General features: G+C 43.4%; 4 protein-coding genes across 4 annotated transcripts; 2 read left to right on the top strand and 2 right to left on the bottom strand.

Annotated features, from left to right (window-relative positions):
* Positions 1-2,876: 2,876 nt before the first annotated feature.
* LOC134099753 (psychosine receptor-like) lies at positions 2,877-3,851 on the bottom strand. The gene has a single exon (XM_062552745.1). It carries the CDS (start codon positions 3,849-3,851, stop codon positions 2,877-2,879), a length of 975 nt encoding a protein of 324 aa, XP_062408729.1.
* Positions 3,852-5,898: 2,047 nt separating this feature from the next.
* LOC134099743 (psychosine receptor-like) lies at positions 5,899-6,873 on the bottom strand. The gene has a single exon (XM_062552733.1). The coding sequence runs from the start codon at positions 6,871-6,873 to the stop codon at positions 5,899-5,901; it is 975 nt and encodes a 324-aa protein (XP_062408717.1).
* A 3,538-nt stretch (positions 6,874-10,411) lies between these two features.
* Positions 10,412-17,693, top strand: LOC134099733 (E3 ubiquitin-protein ligase TRIM11-like). The gene is made up of 9 exons (XM_062552722.1): positions 10,412-10,489; positions 13,523-13,866; positions 14,249-14,384; positions 14,554-14,649; positions 14,878-15,111; positions 15,726-15,748; positions 16,085-16,230; positions 16,772-17,043; positions 17,382-17,693. Exons 1-9 carry the CDS (start codon positions 10,412-10,414, stop codon positions 17,691-17,693), a joined length of 1,641 nt encoding a protein of 546 aa, XP_062408706.1.
* Positions 17,694-18,465: 772 nt separating this feature from the next.
* cbln12 (cerebellin 12) lies at positions 18,466-21,618 on the top strand. Its single transcript, XM_062530624.1, has 4 exons — positions 18,466-18,573; positions 19,592-20,417; positions 20,528-20,647; positions 20,802-21,618. Exons 2-4 carry the CDS (start codon positions 20,085-20,087, stop codon positions 20,997-20,999), a joined length of 651 nt encoding a protein of 216 aa, XP_062386608.1. The 5' UTR covers positions 18,466-18,573; positions 19,592-20,084; the 3' UTR covers positions 21,000-21,618.
* The last annotated feature ends 932 nt before the right edge of the window (positions 21,619-22,550 follow it).

Raw genomic sequence — 22,550 nt, 5'->3', positions numbered from 1 at the left:
GTCCTTCCCTCTCTGTGATAGTGGTGGAGGGGACTATTCCACCCCAGCCCTCTCTGTGATAGAGGTAGAGGGACTATTCCATCCCAGCCCTCTCTGTGATAGTGGTGGAGGGGGCTATTCCACCCCAGTCCTCTCTGTGATAGTGGTGGAGGGGACTATTCCACCCCAGTCCTTCCCTCTCTGTGATAGTGGTGAAGGCTACTTCACCTCCTGTTATGAGCCTCCTCCATTGTCTCTCCTCAGAGGTCTCGGAGATGCTTCTACGTATGTGTCTGTGAGTTGCTTCTCACCCTGAGGGTGTTGAATGAATGAATGAAGGTCTTTGTCTTCCTCGTCTCCTGTGACGATCTTTCTCTCAGGTCAGCCAGATCTGGTGCTAACTAGTTCCAGGCACGAGGAAATCAAGGCCCTGTGCACGCACACACCTCCCTCATCGACCGGCAGCAGCCTCATGACAACTCAAGACTGCAAAGATGCATTTCAAGCACTCTCACTACTGCATTAATTAGATGATAAAGAGGAAATCTCAGTCTTGAGATGGCATTGGGGATGGTATTAATTTGGCTCTATTTATTTACAGCTAGATTATATTCCTCCTCAGTTGTATAGGCTACACAGTGTAGCAGTTTTGGGTACGCTTAGGCAGCCTGCAGCCTGGCTGACAACAAACCAAGTCTCGTTTCACTCTCTTAGTTAACTTTTCATTTCTTTTCATTTCCACGGAGGAAATTAAATTGAAGTCAGGACATTAAACTGTAGTTGATTACCCAATTTCAAAGACAATATACGTCCATGTTATGTAATATAGTGACATCATCAGCCATTGGTTGTGGAACCAGTAGTGTGTGCTCAAAGAGTTGTGCCAATCATCCTCCTGTCTGACTAGAGCCCACCCCATGTTGGATAAGCGGTTGTTGGTTTCTGCGACTTCTGTGATTTGTTTTGTGGCCAGAGAGATCTAGCAGAGCTAATTCAGATTCACTCTCAGATTCATCTGGTCTCCAAGTAAAGCTAGCGGACTTGTACCTGTGTTGCGGTCTGTTACAGTTATGACACAATTTGTTAAGTCTTTATAGTGTCTTGTTCGCTGGTTAATAGTTCTCATCTACTATTGATAAATCAGGCATGACATGTTCTATTTGGTTGGTGATTCACTCACAAAGTGTAAATTCACAGGCCCCTGCAAAGCCTCTTAAAACATGGGGGTAGTCATGTCATCAAGCTAACCTACTTCTTTATTTGATTGTGTTCCAGATTGAGTGTGTATGTCTGTTTATGTTCTCAGATGCATTTGAAGGGAAATACAAACAGACACTCTGCCTGAGTCAGGATGGATATGGTACTGTTTACTGTCATTAGGCTGCTGACTGTCGATCAGGGAGGTGTGTGAGTGCACAGGGCCTTGATCAGGGAGGCGTGTGTACTGTTTACGATGGACAAGAGAAGAAGACTCACTGGCTGTAACTCTCTCTCACACACACAAACACACACACACAAAGGCTACAAGAGTAGAAGACTCACTGGCTGTAAGTATTCTCTCACTCTCACACACACAAAGGCTGCAAGACAAAACAGCATGTGCGACAACACACTCAGAAATGTTTATTCTGTACAGGTGGTCATCAAAAGTGTGCCGGAGTGGAAGGTGATCTGATTCGGACATCAGTGGTGAGTGATTTCAGTGGTGACCAGCTCACAGTCATGCACACCTTTCAATCAATCAATCAATCAAATTTTATTTATATAGCACATTTCATATGGCATACATAGACTCAATGTGCTTTGAATGAAAAGGAAAATATACATACTGTACTGTATATGAACACACGCTCACGCGCGCACACACACACACATACACACATGTATATATGGACACACAAAATGGTTAAAAAAATAAGAATAAAAGCAGCACTGGAAAAAGAACAATTCAATAAAATAAAATAAAATAAATAAAACACTTTGCCAAGATGAGAACATCCATACAACTCACTTGTTAAAAGAGTTAAGCAAGAGCACATAAAATAATCTATTCGGAGGGGCAAAAATTAAAAAACATAACTCAAACAAAGGCTTGTGAAAATAAATATGTTTTAAGACCCTTTTTAAAAGAGAAAGTTGATTGAGCTAACCTTAATTCCAAAGGAAGAGAATTCCACAGAGTTGGGGCACAATAGCTAAAAGCACTATGTGCCACGTTTGTGTTGATTCTGGGGACTGACAGGAGACTTTTATTGGATGATCTTAGACAACGCGTTGGAAGATAGTGTGAGATCATGTCAGAAATATATGTTGGTGCTAGGCCATTTAAAGATTTAAAAACAATTAAGAGAATTTTGAACTGGATTCTTTGTTGTACAGGAAGCCAGTGAAGTGATTTTAAAACAGGAGTGATGTGATCAAATTTGGATGTTCTTGTGAGTATTCTAGCAGCAGCATTTTGAATAAGCTGAAGCTTGTTAAGTGCCTGTTTGGTAACACCAGCATAAAGTGAGTTACAATAATCCAGGCGACTAGAAATAAAAGCTTGTACTAATTTTTCTGAGTCCTGTAGAGACAGAAGGCCACGTACCTTTGAAATATGACGACTCGCACACCTCCTGCAATTACCCGACAGACAGACAATAAAGACATATTTAATAATGTATGCCACTAAAGCAAAAGCACTACTGCTGCAAAAAAAATAAATGCATTTTCGATTGCAATCCTTAATGTTACATGTTTTGCTTTGTGTGAACTTTCTAGTTTTGTTATTCATACATGTTGCAAAAGATGCATATTAAGTTTGCTTATTTTTCCGCTTCTCAACCAGAGGGGGACCCCGAGAGTAAATCTTGGTAAGGTTGCCTTGTAATGTAAAGGTTCTGAATCTTTCTCTCTCAGCCCATATCTTGCCGTGAGTCTCCCATATCCTGGATGGGCCTCACAGAACTGTCAGCTGTTTGCCTGGACTCCTCCTCAAACCCCCTGGATCTCTCACTACAAACCACTTGTCTGAGAGGCCCCCCAGTGCACAGCGAGGCGACCAGGGTGTTCCTGACATCTTGTGTCATGAATATGTACAGGAAGGGGTCTGCGAGGGGGCCCAGGTAGAGCAGAGCACTAGTGACAACAAATGACACGTCGTCCTGACACGTACTGTGATGAATGATGGCCACCAGGAAGCAGTGAAGGTTCCTGATGCAGAATGGAAGGAAAATGAACATGTATATGGCCAGAACTAGAGCAAGGGTCCCTATGATCTTCCTGCGCTCGTCTTGATGTATGGCCCTGCAGTGGCGAAGAGCCCTGTAGGTGAGTGGGCAGAACATCATCAGCGGTAGAGCTGGCATCAGAAGGATCACTGTCAATATCTTCAGAGACACATTGAAATTGTGTACGAGTGTGAAATCCAGGAGGGCATAAAGCCCGCATGCTGCCCAGGCACCACACGCTATGACCATGGAGGACTTTACAGACCGACGGTTCCGGTGCCATATGGGATGGGCCACGATGAGGTACCGCTCCACAGAAATACACACCATGAAACTCAAGCTGGCGGAGATCCCCAGTCGCACAATGAGCCTGGAGATGCATCGCAGGATCACAAAGACAGGCAATCTCCTGTCAAAGAACCTGCTAAGGATAAACACAGCAGTGATGGCTATTTGGATGAGGTCCGAAATGAGGAGGTTGATGACAAACACAGGGGTCACATGGTCTGCTCTGACCAGGTGTCGCAGTGCATAAATGGCTGCGATGATTGCTGGCAGCCCCACGAAGAAGATGATCCAATCCACTGTGATACCAAAAATGTGTTGGTAGTAGATCAGATCGGTGTGTGTAAGTGGACAGAAGCCTGTTTTGTTGGTCATTGTCTTTCTTCAGATGCCAGAGAGGTCAGTTTCCTGTAGGGAATGTATGGATTTGTGATCAGAAAAGATGGATTATGCAGTCTATGATAATATGCTCCTTTGCATTTCAAGTAAAAGTAAATTGCACTCACCCTCCGTACAATATACTTGGACTATACTTTTGTCCACTGTTTGTCAGATGGCATCAGCAACTGGCTATCAGCAATGGCACACTCACCTGCCTTCTATACTCTTGTGAATTTTCATGAGGCAAACAAAATGACCTCTTTTTTAGACGATACCATTGGGTGTGTCAGTGAAATGCATCATGGACGCATGCAAAATGGTGTAAACAGATGAATATGATATGGATTTGCATTTGTAATTTGTCTTCTTTCGTTCTGCCCCGACCTTTGGCCGTTTTATACTGTAGGTGCTAATTGTGCTGTGTTGAGGTGACAGCTTTGTATTCTTACACCTTATCATCAGATTTTACTGTTTGCAAAACAGTTCTGTGGTATACATAAATATTTCTGTGCATCTCTGACCTAATATGTGTTAACATTTCAGTCATTTCATGATCCCCAAAGGTACCCAAGGGTGTTTATGAATTGAGGATGATGGTGAGGTTGAGAGTAGTCCGAACACATACCCTGCCAACCAACTATAGGCCCTACAGCATATTACTGTATATATACACACATATAAACACACTCCTAAATCTTGTGAAAAGCCTTCCCAGAAGAGTTGAAGCTGTTATAGCTGCAAAGGCTGGACCAACGTCATATTAAACCCTATGGATTAAGAACGGGATGTCACTTAAGTTCATATGTGAGTCAAGGAAAGTGACCAAATACTTTTGGCAATAAAATTGGCGTATGCAGTATGGTTCCATGTCAAATCAGCCTAGAAAATCACTGTGTGCACATACTGTATTTGAGTGTGTTATTATATTAGGCCAGTAAGATGGGTTTTGATTTAAACCGAGCATAAGCCAAAGTCTACTCAAATTAACCAGTCCATGTTCTGAAATAGCCTATCTCAAGTGTTTGACGTGAGCTGTACAAATTACATTCTAACAATTATTATAAATAATGAAATGTGACCGCCCAATCATTATCTTTGCAGGTTTATAAGAAATATACTGTACATATGCTGGCCATTGAAACCATGTGTCTAATGTTACACAACAACATGATGGTGTACTGTATGTCTTCATGGGATGCAGCTATACTGTGATATATAGTCACTAGTAGTCAGGTTGCTTAGGTGACACTCTCTGTGGCCAATATCTAGCCTACTACACTTTCCTTGTGCTTGATTCTCTAATTAACTTAAAAACTAGTCAGTGCTTCAAATTATTTAGTCACCTGAACTCATATACGAACCAACAGCTTTGGTATCAGTTCTGAGATCATCCATTACTGTAATTATTCACCATAAACTGTAGCAGTGCACACCTTTTATGCACCTCATTTCAAACACCAAGATGACCATTGAACAGACACAAAATAACTTGAATTCAACATTTATTCAGCTGTGCAGAACAGGACCTTTAAAAATTCTGGCTCAAAATCATTTCTTTCTGATGCATACCTGAAGATGATTCCACAGAAGGCCCATTCATGCAGTTTTTCTGAAGACAACATCCAAAAAAAGCTTTCCTGGGAGCGCATTCAAGAATGACATGGTTGTGAAGTGGACAATGTTTGTAAACAGCCTCTTTATTGAGATGAGCTCTTCAGTGAAAGGCCTCATCCTGATTTCTCCTTAGCTAAGTCTGAGCTAAAGGAAATCCTCACATCCCGTGTAGCATGTTTAAGGATTAGTTCAAAAGCAAGAGAGTCAAAACATCAAAACAAAGGGTCCTTCTTGGGATTTGTATCTAAAACTAGACAAAGTTCTTATTCCTAAAAATCTTTTCATCATTTCATGCATGTATGGGAGAGTTGGCAAACAGCACTACGAGTTATTCCTCAAACTTCAACCTATTCCTTGAATCTTTTAATTCAATTACTCAATCTATAGGAAAACATTCTTAAATGTAACATTCTTGAATCTTTCACTCTCAGCCGATATCTTCCACCGAGTTTCCCATATCCTGGATGGGCCTTACAGAAGTCTCGGCTGTTTGCCTTGACTCCTCCTCAGACCCTCTGGATCTCCCAGTACAGACCACTCGTCTGAGAGGCCCCCCAGTGCACAGCGAGGCGACCAGGGTGTTCCTGACATCCTGTCTCATGAATATGTACAGGAAGGGGTCTGCGAGGGGGCCCAGGTAGAGCAGAGCACTAGTGACTACGAGTGACACGTCGTCCTGACACTTATTGTTATGACTGATGGCCACTAGGAGGCAGTGAAGGTTCCTGATGCAGAATGGAAGGAAAATGAACATGTATATGGCCAGAACTAGAGCAAGGGTCCCTATGATCTTCCTGCGCTCGTCTTGATGTATGGCCCTGCAGTGGCGAAGAGCCCTGTAGGTGAGTGGGCAGAACATCATCAGCGGTAGAGCTGGCATCAGAAGGATCACTGTCAATATCTTCAGAGACACATTGAAATTGTGTACGAGTGTGAAATCCAGGAGGGCATAAAGCCCGCATGCTGCCCAGGCACCACACGCTATGACCATGGAGGACTTTACAGACCGACGGTTCCGGTACCATATGGGATGGGCCACGATGAGGTACCGCTCCACAGAGATACACACCATGAAACTCAAGCTGGCGGAGATCCCCAATCGCACAATGAGCCTGGAGATGCATCTCAGGATCACAAAGACGGGCAATGTCCTGTCAAAGAACCTGCTAAGGATAAACACAGCAGTGATGGCTATTTGGAAAAGGTCCGAAATGAGGAGGTTGATGACAAACACAGGGGTCACATGGTCTGCTCTGACCAGGTGTCGCAGTGCATGAATGGCTGCGATGATTGCTGGCAGCCCGATGATGAAGATGATCCAATCCACCGTGGTTCCTAAAATATGTGTGTAGTAGGTAGGGTCTGTCTCTGTCAATGGACAGAAATCTTTTCCACTGGTCATTATCCTCAGACCAGACAGGTTAGTTTCCTGTAGGAAATGTATGAATTGGTATTAGAAAAGGTGAATGATTATGCATTCTGTAATTATGCTCCATTGCATTTCTAGTAAAGGAAGATTACACTTACCTACCAGACTGTATTCCTGGACTTTTTGTCAGCTGTGTGTCAAACAGCATCGGCAACTCTTGTGACATTTCATGAGACAAGCAAAAGGACTTCCTTTTATTAGATGATAACGTTGGTTGTGTCAGTGACTTTGCAGTGCACGGGCGGACTCAGACTTTTTGGAGGGCAGGGGCACATTTTTTTTTTTTTTTTAAAGGGCACCATACCTCACAACATGGGGCCCCAACCCCATGCAATGTATCATTTTCATTAAAAAAAAAAAAAAAAAAAAACAGGCTGACTTGATAGAGAAATTGGAATTAAGACTAAATGGCTCTCATTTTTAAAAAATATCTTTTACCTTGCTCTCACCAAATGATCAAAACCATGATAACTCTATTATTGGTAGGCTACTCTTGCCCATAACATGAAAGGGAAGGAATTTGATTTGTAACTTACACTACTGGTCCAATTTGCTTCAGAATTGGGCTTTACTGTATGTCAGATAGGTCTGAAGTGACCTGATTGCTCGTAGAATATATTGTAACACCGAATGCCCTGACCTAGTGCCCACTGAAAACTGAAAACATGCACCGTGCAGATGAGATTGCATCAAATTGGTAGCTAAATATTAGCGTAACTGATCTACCCCTGGCATGTTGTAACTAATATGAGTCAGAGAGAAGACAGCCCGAGTCTTCTGAATTAAGATGGTGTAGTTAGCCACCAGAATTTACTCAGGGGAGAAACCCCAGAAACTCTGCTTATATTTACAGTATGTCCGATGTGATGATTTCAAGGGTCTATAGCCCTGGGTGCGCTCATGCACACTCCATGCACACACCATCCGTTTCAACACCCCCCCCCCAACACAACAGAAATGGGGTAGGCCTACAATTTCTCTCACAAGCTATACAATATATTGCATGTTTGCTGGAATGACGCTGGTATGACGCTTACGATTAGTTTTTTTGTCCTTGCGCAAAACAGACAGGATGTTGTCTTATTATTGAATGATGAAGAATGAGTCACACAGTGCACTTGTCTAGACATTTGCTACCACAACTAGCCTACCACATATTTGCAAGGAATAGCTCTGTTGGTTCCCATGTGATAAGATTTTTTGATTGGCTTGGTTGGCTGACCCACAGAAGTGCTAACTGATGCAATTGACATTGGTCTATATGCATCTGCAGTCTCAAAGCTGTTAGTTGAGTAGGCTACCAGGCTGCATAGACAGTAAAATGTTGAGTAGGCAAATGGAAAAAACGAAACGTGAAATTGACAAGCAGGCCGAATTTCAGTACAACTATAAATCAGGGGCCACAAGACACTGAAGCAGTAGGCTACAGTTCTGTCAAGGAAAGCTGTAAAGGGGTTGGTCTCAGTGCATGTCTACATGTACATCATCTGACACAGACAACTCCAACCTGTGGTTCAGATAGTGCCAACCGATGAGACCTGGGAACTTAGTTTTCAGTTGTGTATACTGTACACTCCATTATTTTTCCCCACTATTACAGAAACCCACCAGACACTCCTTTAGAAAAATCATCATGAAGACCATATTTTAGAAGGCATTTGAGTAATTCAGCAGTGATTCTATCTGCTGCTGTACTTTCTAATTTGAGTAAATCTAGAAGAAAGTAAGAGGCTAAGAATGAATCATGGACAGATGTTCTGAGGTACACAATAAGACAAGATTTCTGAATGAGGTGCTTTCATCCACAATAACTGTGCGCTTTGGCTGAGTCTGTTCGGTACTGGTCAATAATGCCTGTCTCATATCTACAGATATAAAATGCACTATGTCTGCACATGTGTCATTGGAATGGAGTAGGCTACACAGCCAACATTTGCACCATTCATCAGTAGTTCTATTAGATTTGGATGTTCAGAGTAAGGCCTGTTGCTGTTTGCTACTGTCCTGAAGACATTGTGAGTGGATGCTAAATTGTCAGATTGTGTTTTTCAAAACACTTGATTCTAGAGCTTGCACCTTGTTTTTTCAGTAGGCTATGTCTTTTGCAATTTTGTGACTTTGGGAGGCTTTGTGTTCATCATTTTTTTCCCCTACAGGTTTCATTTGCTTCTCTATGCTACTGCCGAACCTACTCTGCAGTTTTGCCATTCACTGGAAGATGTGTATCTGAGCTTCTCTGTGATGATGCTGCACTGCATGTTTCACATCCCTTTTTTTGCCACAAGAAATGGGTAGGTTTTTCCAAAAATAATTGAATTGTAGCATATGTTGTTATAGTAGTACATGTTGGTCTTTATGCATAATTATGCACCAAAAAATACAAACCAACTTGGACTGTCTGAAGTTAGTCCGGTACAAAAATGACATTTGAAGTTTTGTTTTTGAGGTTATAGGTTTGTTGTGTTGGGAACTCCCTAAGAGATATTTTTATGTAAATTATGGAACAGCTTGTGGACATCTGTTTCCTTTTCATTATATTTTTGTGTGGGGGGGGGTGCCTTTATTCAGATGGGGCGGTGAAGAGTGTCAGGAAGGGAGTAGTGCAGAGAGATGGGTGGCGTCAGGGAACGACTGCTACTCAGATTCAAACCCAGGTCTCCACAGGCACTGGGGCCTGAAAGTGATACGGACGCTGCAGCTACTTTTTGCACTGATTGGTAATTGGGGCAGGGGATTTAAAAACATTTATCTATTTCTCATTGTCCAAGGTACTGTATGTCCTAATTAGGGAACCACAATCCTCAGAACAGGAAGCCTCTCCTCTGAAGATCTCCTCTGTAGGTGCAGTTTTCTTCCAATGAGCCACTAGATGGCATTGATGAGACACATTCCAAATCACTATTTACAGTAATGGATGTCACCTTAATATACTGTAAAGCAGCAGGCCATATCTTCTGAACTTCAAGATAGATCATTTATTTAATGTAAATATATGCCCCCCTCCACTCCCCTTGACTTTCCTATACCAAAAGTAGCTGCTCAAACCCAACATTTCATTTTGTTATTACAGTTTTGGGCAGTATCTGACTCAGTGACTCTTCACTGATGCAGTCATTAAACAATATGAAACAAATGTCGCCAATCATTTTTCATCAACGGGAGTAGAGATCAAAGGAGATGTCCATAGATTTCCGAAAAGATAAATCAATTACATGTAGCCCTACTACTATCAGCGGGCAGCCCATACAGTCAGTTACAAGTATCTGGGGGTATTCTTAGATAACAAGTTGAGATGGGAGCAGCACACAGAAGTTATCAAAAAAAAAAGGGTAGCAGAGACTTTATTTTTTAATGAAGTTGGTCTCATTTGATGTTGACCAGAGGATAACCAAGATGTTCTATAGTGCCTTTGTTGAGAGTGTCCTAACCTTTAGCATCCCCTGTTGGTTTGGTAATGCAACAGAAGCGCTAAAAGGTAGGTAGGAAAATAGTAACAACTGCTAGCAAGTTGATGGGCACAAATATTAAAAGACTGGAACAGATCCACAGGGAACGATCACTTGGTAAGATAAACACAATTTTAGCAGATGTTAAACATCCACTATTTAATATCTTTGTACTGCTGCCACAAGGCCAGAAACTCAATGCTTTACAGTTTTTTCTGATTGGTTAAGCACTTTTTTTGTAACTATTGGCTATTTTTGCAAAACTCTACACACAAATAGCAAAACCTTTCACCAAATTATCAAAACATTGTAGTTCTCTTCCAAAGTGAACACAGCTTGATTAACTCTTCACACCTTTGTAAAAATGGTGTTTCTGTATCAATCAGTAAGCCATCATCTACTAAGCACACATTGTGTCAACTACACACTGATGGTATGAATACAAGACACATCTGGCTTTTGCTTTCTCTGTGCACAAGGTAGGCTACAGTATGTCAGTTTGAGGTCATACTTTTGTCATAGTTCTGTAAACATATAGGAATCCAAACTTCAAGTATTGGTGTTCACACTCATCAAAACAAATACAAAGTCAAAACACAAAAAAGTAATTTCACTGAGACAAAAAAAAAAAAAAAAAACAAATCTGTCTACATCATGACATCTCTCTGGGTACGGCCACAACATTTCATCTACAGTACATTGCATGCAATGTCCTCCTGTCCAAGGCACCGGGCTCCTTGTCCTTGTCGTCCTCTCCCTCTCGCTCCTTCACCTCCACGTCCTCTTCCTAGGCCTCCTCTAATTCTCACTCTTCCTGCTCCTTCCATTGTACTCCACACGGATATCTTACCTGTGCCTTATTTACACTGCATAGGCTGATAACTAATGATCTAAAACAGTTTTCACATGTGAAAATGTGCCAGACAGTTGGCAAAATAGTGTTAATGATAGCCATACATGTGTATGATTTTGCTAGGAGTGTGTTGGAAATTTGGTAAGAATCACGATTAGTGCTTTAGCATTCAGAAAAAACTGTAAGAGATGAGGTAAATGTGTCATCAGGATACATTGTACTACCAACGCTTCCATCAAAAGAAGTGTCCAACAAGCTGTCATTGGCCAATGTCTAAGAATTTCTTTTCAGCCCTTTTTATACAAGGCACATGCTGTTGATACTCCAATGTACTCTGATAATAACAGCATACGTCTGATTAATTCTCCAGTTACTTTGAAGTGATTAAGATTTGTTAAGAGTTGTTATGGGCACATACTCTAGCTGTTGTATGAGATAAAAAAAAAAAAAAACTGTTTGAGATGGAAAATTAGTTGCTTGCTTTACTGTTTAACTTTTCACGTTAAAACTGATATGTTTTCATGATATATGGCATTGTTGAAGTACTAAACAGGTAAAATTGACTTCTTCCTATCAGAGAGAATAATGTTTGCACCAAGATTCTTGTGTAGACACACGGCGTGACCACTGGCACACACACACACACACACAAGCACACACCCTCCCCCTCCATAGTGACACTCCCCCTCCCTCCTCCCGCCTCCTATCCGACGGTTATCGGGTCATGTGACCATCGTGGCTCAGCTGCTCCTGAGCTCATAGGTCAGCCTGTCAGTTTAAGCAGACATATAGAGTGGGATAAGCCTGCCTTAGCGTACTCCCTCACTCAGACCAGGTCTGTGTGTACCGCTTCAACAGGATCCACGCTTGATGATGATCGAACTCTGACAGACATCACTGGTTGGACCCAGTCAGGTAGGCTTCTCCACTGAAGTCAGCTGTCTCTCGAATGCAAGGCATGTCTAGATGGGTTGAGATCGGGCCAGACGTTGGGCTGGAACTTCCACGCACATGTAGCCAAGATGTGGAGCTGCAGGACAGCCGGGGGGTAGAGGGCTGATCTCTTGATCCTTAAGGTGTGACAGGCAGGGATTGAGGTGAGGTGACAAATGCTGCCAGGCCAGTGTCCCCGTCTGTTGTGAAACATGGACTGGAAAATAATTTTCCAAGGACATATTCCACAGAATAAGCTCGGTTTCTTCGAGGGACATTCCTCGAGGAATTCTAGATAGTTTTCCTCCCTTGACATGGGGCTGATGAATGAATAGAAAAGCCCTTATAAACAGGATTAAGCTTAATGAAAGGACAGATTAAACGAGTCACTGGACCTGGAGCAGCAGACTGATAAGTAGTCCTTATTTTACACTGTGTAGCACCTGGCCTCAAATCTTTCCATAACAGTATGTTGTAAATAAATGCAGACAGGCTGAGACACAAAAGCCATAGAATGTAACCTTGTATGCCCGCCCCGAGTTAAAAAAAAGTCTTGTATCTTGTATCTTTTGCAACTTGTTTTTCTTGTATACGTTGGTATTTGTGGATGCCAGTATATAAGGGCTTGCTTTTGTCTGGTTATGCTGCTGATTGGATCATATATGGCCAGAGGAGAGTTGGAGAATTTGTTGGTATTTCTTGGTATAGAGGACCCATCATGAGTGTGGAGGGGGTGGGTCTGGCACGGCAGGTGCCACATTTGAGCCTTGTGGCGGTGTCATGGGCCTTGTTCAATAAAACACAGATGAAGGAAGGTGCCTATACTTGATCACCCCTGTGAAATGCTCTTGAAGGCTGTTCTGTTGGTGATGTTTTATTGCTTGCTTACAAAGGTTACTGTGAAAGTGATTTTGTTTTTGATGGTACTGTAAATAGGCTTGGTTGTAGATTGGCTGTTGAAATCCCCTGAAATCCCCTACTAGGAATTTAAGGCACTAATTTTAACATTGCTCGTGTATTCTTTAATACAGTTTCCTCAGAATGAGAAACATAAAAACATTGCTGTAGGAACAGATGTCTCAAAGACCTCTCTTACACACACACACACACACACACACACACACACACACACACACACACACACACTGTATTTTGTCTTTCAAATGCATGTTTATTGGACAAAACGAAACATTCATATCAATCAATATGACATTTTCCTTCTACACTCGGACCTATACAAATCAAGAGCCTTTTATATCATTTGATTATCCAACCTGGCAAGCTGTATAATACTAACTGACTACTTTAATAAACGTTAATTATAACGTTCTTATAACGTATCCCTGTTCTCTCTCCCGACGCAGCCATTGGCATGGGCTCCATGGAGGAGGAGCTCACCTGCCCCATGTGCCGTGACCTCTTCAACAAGGCCCACCTGCTGCCCTGTGGCCACAGCTTCTGCCCCGCCTGCGTGCGGGAGGCCTGGGCCCCCAGGGGCGTGGGGCAGGAGGGCAGGAAGGGCCGCTTCACCTGCCTGCAGTGCCAGGAGGAGCTGCGCGTGGTCCTGTGCGACAGTTGCCCGCCCGGGGGCGAGAAGGCGCGGGCCGCCGCGGTCCAGACCTGCCTGCGCTGCGAGGTCTCCCTGTGTGCCCAGCACCTGCAGCCACACCTGGACTGCCCTGCCTTCAGCACACACCTGCTGGTGGAGCCGCTGGGAGACCTGTCCCGCCGGAGGTAGGCAGCAGACTAGCAAACGGTCCAGCTCAGGGTACAGTATGTGTGGTCATCTGGTGTCTTTGGGACAAGAGCACACAGTCTGGATCCAAGCACACCTCTCCCCCTCCTCCCCCTCTCTCTCTCCTCTGCCGTTTCCCAATTGGATCTGCACCATGGTTGCGAATTCTACTATCAGAAGGATTGGATTAGTTTTTAGAGGGTTCAGACACATCCTAGACAATTATTCCTCTCACCCACATTCAACCAAACGTTTGTACATGGTTCTGTGTACACTGAAGTCTCCTGATTTTGGGCACACATATAAAGTATTGTTTTGGTGCAGTAGGATGGTTTGTCGAAGGTGTGTTGTGTCTTGCCTGATGGCCTCTTTCCACCACAGGTGTCCTCAGCACAAGGAGCTGTTCCGCTACTTCTGCAGCGATGACAGCCTGTACCTGTGTGCTGACTGTATCCTGGAAGGGGCTCATCGGCACCATCGTGTCAGGGCCCTGAAAAAAGTGGAGGAGGACTTCAAGGTGGGTTCAAATCCTGTCGAGACACTTGTCACTCACTCACAAGCCACTCAAGACACTCCATTGGGTTTAACAATCTTTTGAGTCAATCAAATGGAGAATGTGGGTCATGATGTGTGTGAATGTACAGTACATAACTGCATATTATGTCTGATTTGCATTCTATCTATAGTGTACATTAAGAGGCCTTCTTCAGAAAGCACAGGATAAAATGAAAGCTGGTGAGAAGATTCTCAAGGAACATGAAAAAACATTGAATTCCTTGACTGTAAGTGAATTGTGCAAATAGACATGCATAAGTCAACCTTTTCTGTATTTGGTACATTTGCTTCTTTACATCTTTAAAAAAAAAAAAAAAAAAGATTTCTTTGCATGTAAAACCACATACCACATACCACATGACTTCACAAAATCATGAAACCCTTGTTTACCTGTGAAGTCATTTGGGCCTTGTATATGAAGCCTGGGGATCTGGTTGGACTGTTGTCCCCCTCAGGAGTCTGTAGCGACGGATAAGGCCCAGGCGGAGAGGCTGAGCTCCGGGCTCCAGCTGCAGGTGGACCGGCTGGTGACGGCGTTCACGGAGAGCACTCATCACGAGAGGCAGGACGCCCTGCAGAGCTTGCAGGAGGACGGCGGCCACCTCAAGGCCAACCTCAGCCAAACCCAGGCCATCTACCACTATGTGACCGCGCTGCTGAACGAGAGAGACCCCTTCCTGCTTATCTGGGTGAGGACTCGACCCACACACATTGGGTGGTTCTCAAACTCTCTCCTCGATCCTCGATACTCAATCCTCGAGGCTCGTTCCCACTGATCTATAACTAACACTGGATAGACTATCCCATTGTTGCCGCCCCATCATTCTTTATCTAGATCATTGAGGACGAGGATCGAGGAAGGAAGGGAGGGTGTATAAAGGACCAAATGAGAGGCACCCATTGAGCTCAGCACATGGAAAGTAGAGACACGCCTCTCCACTCAGAGGTGGAGTCTGTTATTCTAATTCAGAACACTTTTTTTGTCAAATTGAGCTAATTGCTGCTCATGGTCCTCTTCTCTTTGTTCTGTGTGTATATACAGCATAGACTGTAAAAAGGTATACAGTTATGCCCATTGATGCCCATCAAGCCAAAGACAATTCTAGGCAATGAACATGTTGCTACAGGATCATGGAAATGAGAGTTGGCATTTAACTGGCTATTGCCAGAATCATGGACTGCATCTTTAAACTGTTTTAAAAATGTAATTCAGTGCTATGACTATGTTTTCATGTCCAGAGTTTCATATCACTATCAGGTTGTATATTCTGGCTCTTACTACTGCTATATGTGTATCCTCTAGGCATTACAGTGTGATGACTCAAAGTAAGTCAATAATGTGTAGAATCAAGAGTTTAGAATTGTTTTTATTTTACTGTATTGTAAAATTTAAATAGGTTATAGATGGAATTTCTTGCTGTGGTTTTGTATTAGACATCAGTTTCCATAGACTCCATAGTATTATTTTAGATAAATTAACAGTAAGATGATACAAAGGTTAGTGGCATAGACACCTGTTTGTAGGTATTGTAGTTGTAGTGATGTTTAGGTGTGTGTGTGTGTGTGTGTGTGTGTGTGTGTGTGTGTGTGTGTGTGTGTGTGTGTGAGTAAAAGAGAGCGTGTGAAGCAGTGTTTTTAAGGTGTTTTCTTTTATGTGTACAGACTGATGAATGACCTGAATTCAGCAATGTTCAGCCCGAGACCTGCAAACATAGACCGCAAGCGCATCCTCGAGTATTTGGAGCACAAGTACCGCGAGTTCATCACAGCCACCCTGCGCTGCCTGAGCGAACTCAAGAGAGAGCTGTGTAAGTGCTTCAACAGTTACAGGAGAGAGAGAGAGAGAGAGAGAGAGAGAGAGAGAGAGAGAGAGAGAGAGAGAGAGAGAGAGAGCTCAGGCCTCATTCGGTTCTGCTGATAGTGTCTGACTGGGGGTGTCTCAATCCTGCTCATCAGCCTTTATCCTCTCACCAGTGACTGAACACAGACTTTTGTGTCCACTGTCATTTTCATCACACAAACCTTAATCAGGTGTGCTTGAAACCAGTGATACAGTAATTTCCCGCATATAAGCCTCATTATGTATAAGCCGCAGGACAGTGTTTCATGCAAGTTAAAAGAAACAAAACCATATTAACACCATATTAACTGGCCCCCTCTATTAACCTCATAGCTGAAGAAATTTTGCAAAATCAATGTATAAGCCGCGGCTAGTAGTCAGGAAATTACGGTAGATACAACACTTCCAGTGCAGGGCAGAGGGGGAGAGGTCCTCAGGGGAGGGGTCAGGAACTGAAGGTCAGCAACCTCCGTGTCTCACTTCTCTTTTCCTCCGTCTTCATCGTTCAGTGAGCAGCCCTCTCAGCCTGGACCAAAACTCGGCCCATCCTCTCCTGAGCATCTCTGCGGACCTGCGGACGGCCGAGCGGGTCAAGATCCGCAGGCAGCGGCCGGCCCACCTCGACCGCTTCGACCACTGGTCTCAGGTGTTGTCCTCGCAGGCCTTCTCGTCGGGAACGCACTACTGGGAGCTGGAGGCCGTGGGCTTCTGGGACATAGCAGTGACCTACCCAAGCATCGAGAGGAAAGGAAAACTGGGCACAGCCTTTGGCAATAACAAGGTGGGAAATGCAGCACTGAGTAGGCTACATACAGTAGACAATTTCCTACTGTTGATGACTTCTCTTCATTCTCAATAGATTCTTCATTCTATCATCACTATACATTTGATATACTGTACATCATTATCAATTTCAATTTAGTTATCTCTTAAAGCAAAATGATCGTAAAGTGTTCTAGGAGGGACTATATGTTTATATGTCTTTGTAGAAGAAGGGGCTAGATCATTTTCTCTTTTAATCATTCTGGGGGGTTAAACAGTTGAGGGATGTTATATGCTCATTTTATTCAATGCCAGCATTTCCATAATGATTGACAGGTGTCTTGGAGTCTTACACAGCAGCACGACCGGAAACTGGCGGCATGGCACAACCGCCGGAAGATCCGTCTCTCCCCACAGATGACGGGTAACCGCGTGGCCCTGGCCCTGGACTACGAGGCGGGCACCATCATCTTCTCAGAGGTGGGACCTTCCTCCAGTCTGGCGCATCTGCACACCTTCAGCACCACCTTCACCCAGCCCGTGTGCCTGGGCTTTGGCCTCTACAAGCCCGACCTCCACAGTCGCATCTCCATCGTCAGCATGTCCCCAACCAAACAGACTCCTCCTCCATGTCAGGACTCTGCACAAAGCAAGGGGTGCTCAGTCTAACTGCTGAAGACCTAACATCTACCGTCACCACGGCAGCCACAACTGTTTGAAATCAACATGACGGGGACTGATGGACACCCAGTGTGGGGAGGATCCTGGCCTAGAGCTAGACTGGGACCTTTCTGGAGGCAGTATGCAAATCTACCACAAGGTGGTGACATTTCATATATTTTTGCTTGTCTCATTATGTAGGCTATCAGTTTTGGTATTTTTGGGAAGTTCAATTTTGCTTTTGCATGGGAAACAGGCAAAGCATAATTCATCATGACTACAAACCGTGGCACTTAAGATTTTAATTTAAAAAAATAACATGAATAAACATCCATGTATAGGCTATATGGACGTTAACAACCTTGTGTGAGTGAACAGACTGGACAATGTCCGTAAACAAAATACAATCATAGTGGTGGGTCTGATTAGGCAATAGCAAGATGATTCTAGATTCATAGAAATGTCAGTGTCTTGTTTGTGTTCAGGTAAATGTGATGTGCCTGTCATTGATTTTGTTTATGTAAATCATGTCTGTAAATGTTTTCAAGCCAAAAATATTCACACCTGTGAATGTAGGATGTTTAAACAATACTAAAAGGGCATGTCTTTGTGTTGAGTGTATGTGTACTGTATGTGTCGTGTGTACATGCTTGTTGGTGTATGTGTGCGTATAGTGTGTGTGTGTGGGGGGGGGGGGGGGGGTAGAGAGAGAGAGAGCGAGAGAGAGAGAGAACGAGAGGGAGGGTGATTTTTAGGGGAGGGTCCAGTGGCTGATGTGGTGAGTAGGGCTGTAGCAGATCTTACAAATCAAAGGCTATTCCCATCTCTCTAGAGGATCGGTACACGGAGCTCACGGCAACTACTCCGGACATCCATCAAATTGAAACAGGTGAATTCACACTTAAATACTTATATCATGGTCTCTGTTGGTAGGTTTTATGTCTTCAGTTGGAAACTGTTTCAAGTTAATTATTATGTTAAGGTAGGAAATGGAATGGGAAGACATATTCCATATCCGGGACAGTACTTTTTTTGGTCTTGTTTGCAGTTATGGATTAGATCTGACTTGATTTGTTGCGTTGTGTCGGATTGCTATAAAATGGGCCGTTAAAGGTGTTGAAAGTACTTTAATGCTATTCATATGTTAACACTTAATATCATAAACAGTTTGAAGGTTCAATGATGTATATGAATAGACTGTTGGTAAATTGGATGAAATCATATTAACTGGTCAATTATGACAATGTTTGTTGAAATTCTTTCCAAGCAAGGAAAATTGTGTTACAATCGGGAATTGAAATAAAATATTGAAGATTGTTTTTGAAATGACATTCTCCTCTTAACAAAAATATTTTAAAAGATGATTACAGAACAGTCACGGTGAATTGAAAAGGAAGGTGGATAGCCTGTGTATACGTGGGAGGGCAGTGGGAGGGGGGGTGGAGGGAGGGGGGGCATGTTGTGGAACGTCAGGAGGGAGAGAAAGCGTGTGAAAGACAGATGGTCTCTCAGTGGAGTTGTTCCTTTTTCTCTCTCTCTTTCGCACTCCCTCCTGGCTGGTTTCACCCTCTTGCTGACAACAATCCAGAGCGTTACCTCATGCCCTCCTCCTCCTCTTCCGCCTTTCTCTCTCTCTCTCTCTCTCTCTCTCTCCCTCCCTCACTATTCACTATCCCTCCCTTTTACCCACTGCAGCTTCTCCTCACCTGTTCTGCTGTCATGAGAATCCACCTATAACTCTAGCACTCTCTCTCTCTTGCTCTCTTTCTCTCCCTCACTATCCCTCCCTTTTACCTACTGCAGCTTCCCCTCACCTGTTCCATGAGAATCCACCTATAACTCTAGCACTCTCTCTCTCTCTCTCTCTCTCTCTCTCTCTCTCTCTATCCTTTCCCTGTTTCTCACAGGCCTTGCTCAGGATGATGGCTGATATCAACTGAAGCTGTAAAAGCCCATTACTTTCCTTAGTCTCTGTCACAAGTTAAATAGGGGACCCTTTGATCCAGAGAAATGGACAAAGATAGTTAGGTGTGCTTGAGGGGGGAAAAAAACTATATTTACTTATCATTCAGAATTTGCTGAAATCTGTACCACACATTTTGTGCTTTGTGTATGCAATAATTTCATCCAGATAATACTCAAATTTTGGCACCTCTGAATTATCAGCAGCTGGACTTTTTGTCTAGCAGCCTGTTGACAATTCTCAGGCCTAAAGTGCCTCCTCGTATGATTGCAGCAATTTGTTTTAAGTGCAGTTCGCCCAGAATCTTGACCAGAATAACTGAGGGCTAGAATAGTCACAAGGCCGTTGTATGAATGCCGTAAAGAGCACTTGCCTGCACACATCATAGAGAAGAACTGAGTCACTCCCAGGTGAAGCTGCAGTGCATTAGAGATCCCATGGCCACTCTGTGGATGAGATGGCGCCGGCAGGCTGGGCCGTGTGGTCAGAGTGCTGGGCTGATGCTGACCGTGCTCCTGGGCCTGCTGCTGCTGCCACTGCCTCTGTGGGGGCCTCGTGGAGTGTGTGGCCAGAACGACACAGAGCCCATCGTGCTGGAGGGGAAGTGCCTGGTGGTGTGCGACTCCACCCCGTCCTCGGAGCCCGCTGGCAACGCCCTGGGCATGTCAGTGCGCTCGGGCACCGGAAGGGTGGCCTTCTCCGTCACCCGACAGACCAACCATGAGCCCACAGACATGAGCAATCGCACCATGATCATTTATTTTGATCAGGTGAGCAGGTTATTTTCAAATTTCTGGTGACATGACCTCTGTATTAATGTGGATGTTAATGGCTTTCTACCACTATCTTATCTCTCTTTGCCTCTTCTTCTCCAACCAAGATATTGGTGAATGTGGGTAGTCACTTTGACCAAGAGAGCAGTGTCTTTTTGGCTCCTCGAAGAGGCGTGTACAGTTTCAATTTCCATGTGGTAAAGGCTTACAACAGGCAAACCATACAGGTGAGAAATCCTCAACGCAACTGAAAAAACAAAGTCTTGGCATCCTATAAAAATGTCCTTATTCATGTAGGCATAGAGATCTTTTTTTTTTTCATTTGATATTTAACCTCACGGATGATTGCATTAATGACTCAGTGATACTTTATTGTCCTAGGTGAGCCTAATGCTGAATGGCTGGCCTATGATATCAGCCTTCGCAGGGGACCAGGATGTCACAAGAGAGGCAGCCACCAACGCTGGCCTGGTGATTATGGAGCGAGGGGATAAGGCCTACCTCAAGCTGGAGAGAGGAAACCTGATGGGGGGCTGGAAGTACTCCACCTTCTCTGGATTCTTGGTCTTTCCCCTATAGAGAAGGAGGGTGTGGAAGGTGTAGAGGCGTGGGAAAGTTGGGGACAGTTGCAATAAAAAAAGATCTCATCCTTTTAACGTAAATGAAAGCAGTCTAACAGACAGAAATTAAGATATGCAATGACATATTCAGAAGGTCAACAGAGATAGACAGAACGTTACAATGAGATGATTCTTTGTGTGCGCTCCTGCTGAATTAAAGATATTGGATTGGGTTTGGTTGACAGGTGCATGATCTGTTGGAATTATATTTCTGTCGATATAATTTCCTGCTGAAATGTCCAAATTTGCCTGGTAAAATTCACAAGCCATGTAGCAGTGCATTAGATGGTGTTTCGGGACAATTGACCAAGTCGTTTATTATTTATTTCCTGAATAAAAACCATCTGAAATTGAATACCAGAAATGAAGTGTAAGATGGTTTGTGTTTTCAAAGCATCTTACAATGTTTTTTGTTGCTGGTAATTTGACCATTCCTCTTGTCAGGGTGCATTGTATCCCGATTTAACCCTTGGAATAATAACCTTTAGTGCTTGCCTGCTTGTGTTAAGCTGTACATTTGCATTTATGATCAATTTGTATAATGTTTAAAATATATTAAATGGACTAAAACTTAAAAAGTTTGCCGCTTGTTCATTATTACAAAGTAGGCCTATCATTTCCTGAACATCTTCATTTCCTCCAAAAAGCCTTCCAAACCATCCTCACCTGCTGCGGTTGGACCGTATTAATGATCATGGCAGCTGTTTGTAAATATAGCTCTCACCGCCAGAGTTGGCATGCTTTTGCTGAGTTTGCTGAGCGGACCAGCAAAAGCGCAGCCCATAGCAGGCACTTCTCACAGCGCCACCAACAGACCGCAGGCAGATGGACTTCTTTGGCAAGACTACACTCAGTCATGCTGATCTCCTGTGGATCCAGCACCAGGCCATGTCAGAACCAGTCAGTTACGCTACTGTGGCTCAGAGGTAGTGAGAGAGAAAGAGAGAGAGAGAGAGAGAGAGAGAGAACATAAAAGAGCAAATTCCATGTCTCTTTCTCTCTCTCTCTTTATATGTGTATGGTGTGTGTGTGTGTGTGTGTGTGTGTGTGTGTGTGTGTGTGTGTGTCCGTCTTAGTATGTGGGAGGTACATTGTTTGAAATACTAATTTCAACATAGACTGCAACATTAATGTAGGTAATGCAGTCACATGTCATTACCCAGTAGTAAACATAAAGCCTCAGTTTATGGCGAAGATGCAGCAGATGCTGTGTGACAAGAAAATTAATACATTGAGGAAATGTTACTTATTATAAAATGGTACAAAAATAAGATGAATTTAAACAAAACCCACACATGGTTCTGGTAAGAATATAGGCTATACAATATGATACGTCTTCACAGCTCAAACCAGTTGAAATGATGGCCTTAAAAAAGAGACATAACCTTAATAAATCTATAGCCTACGTATTAAATACCTTAGCATAATAAGCATAATTGTATAATATTTCCCATATTCAATTAAATAACCCACATTCCAGATATTAATGCACAAAACACGTTCATTAAGA

This window comes from Sardina pilchardus, chromosome 2, assembly GCF_963854185.1.
Source record: "Sardina pilchardus chromosome 2, fSarPil1.1, whole genome shotgun sequence".
NCBI classification, from domain to species: domain Eukaryota; kingdom Metazoa; phylum Chordata; class Actinopteri; order Clupeiformes; family Clupeidae; genus Sardina; species Sardina pilchardus.
This window is presented reverse-complemented; position numbering and strand designations above follow the sequence as displayed.

What these genes read in the sequence shown, in the direction of transcription:
- LOC134099743 (XM_062552733.1), bottom strand. Translation starts at nt 6,873, where the DNA reads ATGACCAGTGGAAAAGATTTCTGTCCATTGACAGAGACAGACCCTACC.
- cbln12 (XM_062530624.1), top strand. Translation starts at nt 20,085, where the DNA reads ATGGCCACTCTGTGGATGAGATGGCGCCGGCAGGCTGGGCCGTGTGGT. An exon ending in TGATCATTTATTTTGATCAG is followed by an intron (nt 20,418 to 20,527) that starts GTGAGCAGGTTA and finishes TCTCCAACCAAG; the next exon opens with ATATTGGTGAATGTGGGTAG. An exon ending in ACAACAGGCAAACCATACAG is followed by an intron (nt 20,648 to 20,801) that starts GTGAGAAATCCT and finishes TTATTGTCCTAG; the next exon opens with GTGAGCCTAATGCTGAATGG.
- LOC134099733 (XM_062552722.1), top strand. Translation starts at nt 10,412, where the DNA reads ATGGGCACAAATATTAAAAGACTGGAACAGATCCACAGGGAACGATCA. An exon ending in GGAGACCTGTCCCGCCGGAG is followed by an intron (nt 13,867 to 14,248) that starts GTAGGCAGCAGA and finishes TTTCCACCACAG; the next exon opens with GTGTCCTCAGCACAAGGAGC. An exon ending in TTACAGTGTGATGACTCAAA is followed by an intron (nt 15,749 to 16,084) that starts GTAAGTCAATAA and finishes TTATGTGTACAG; the next exon opens with ACTGATGAATGACCTGAATT.
- LOC134099753 (XM_062552745.1), bottom strand. Translation starts at nt 3,851, where the DNA reads ATGACCAACAAAACAGGCTTCTGTCCACTTACACACACCGATCTGATC.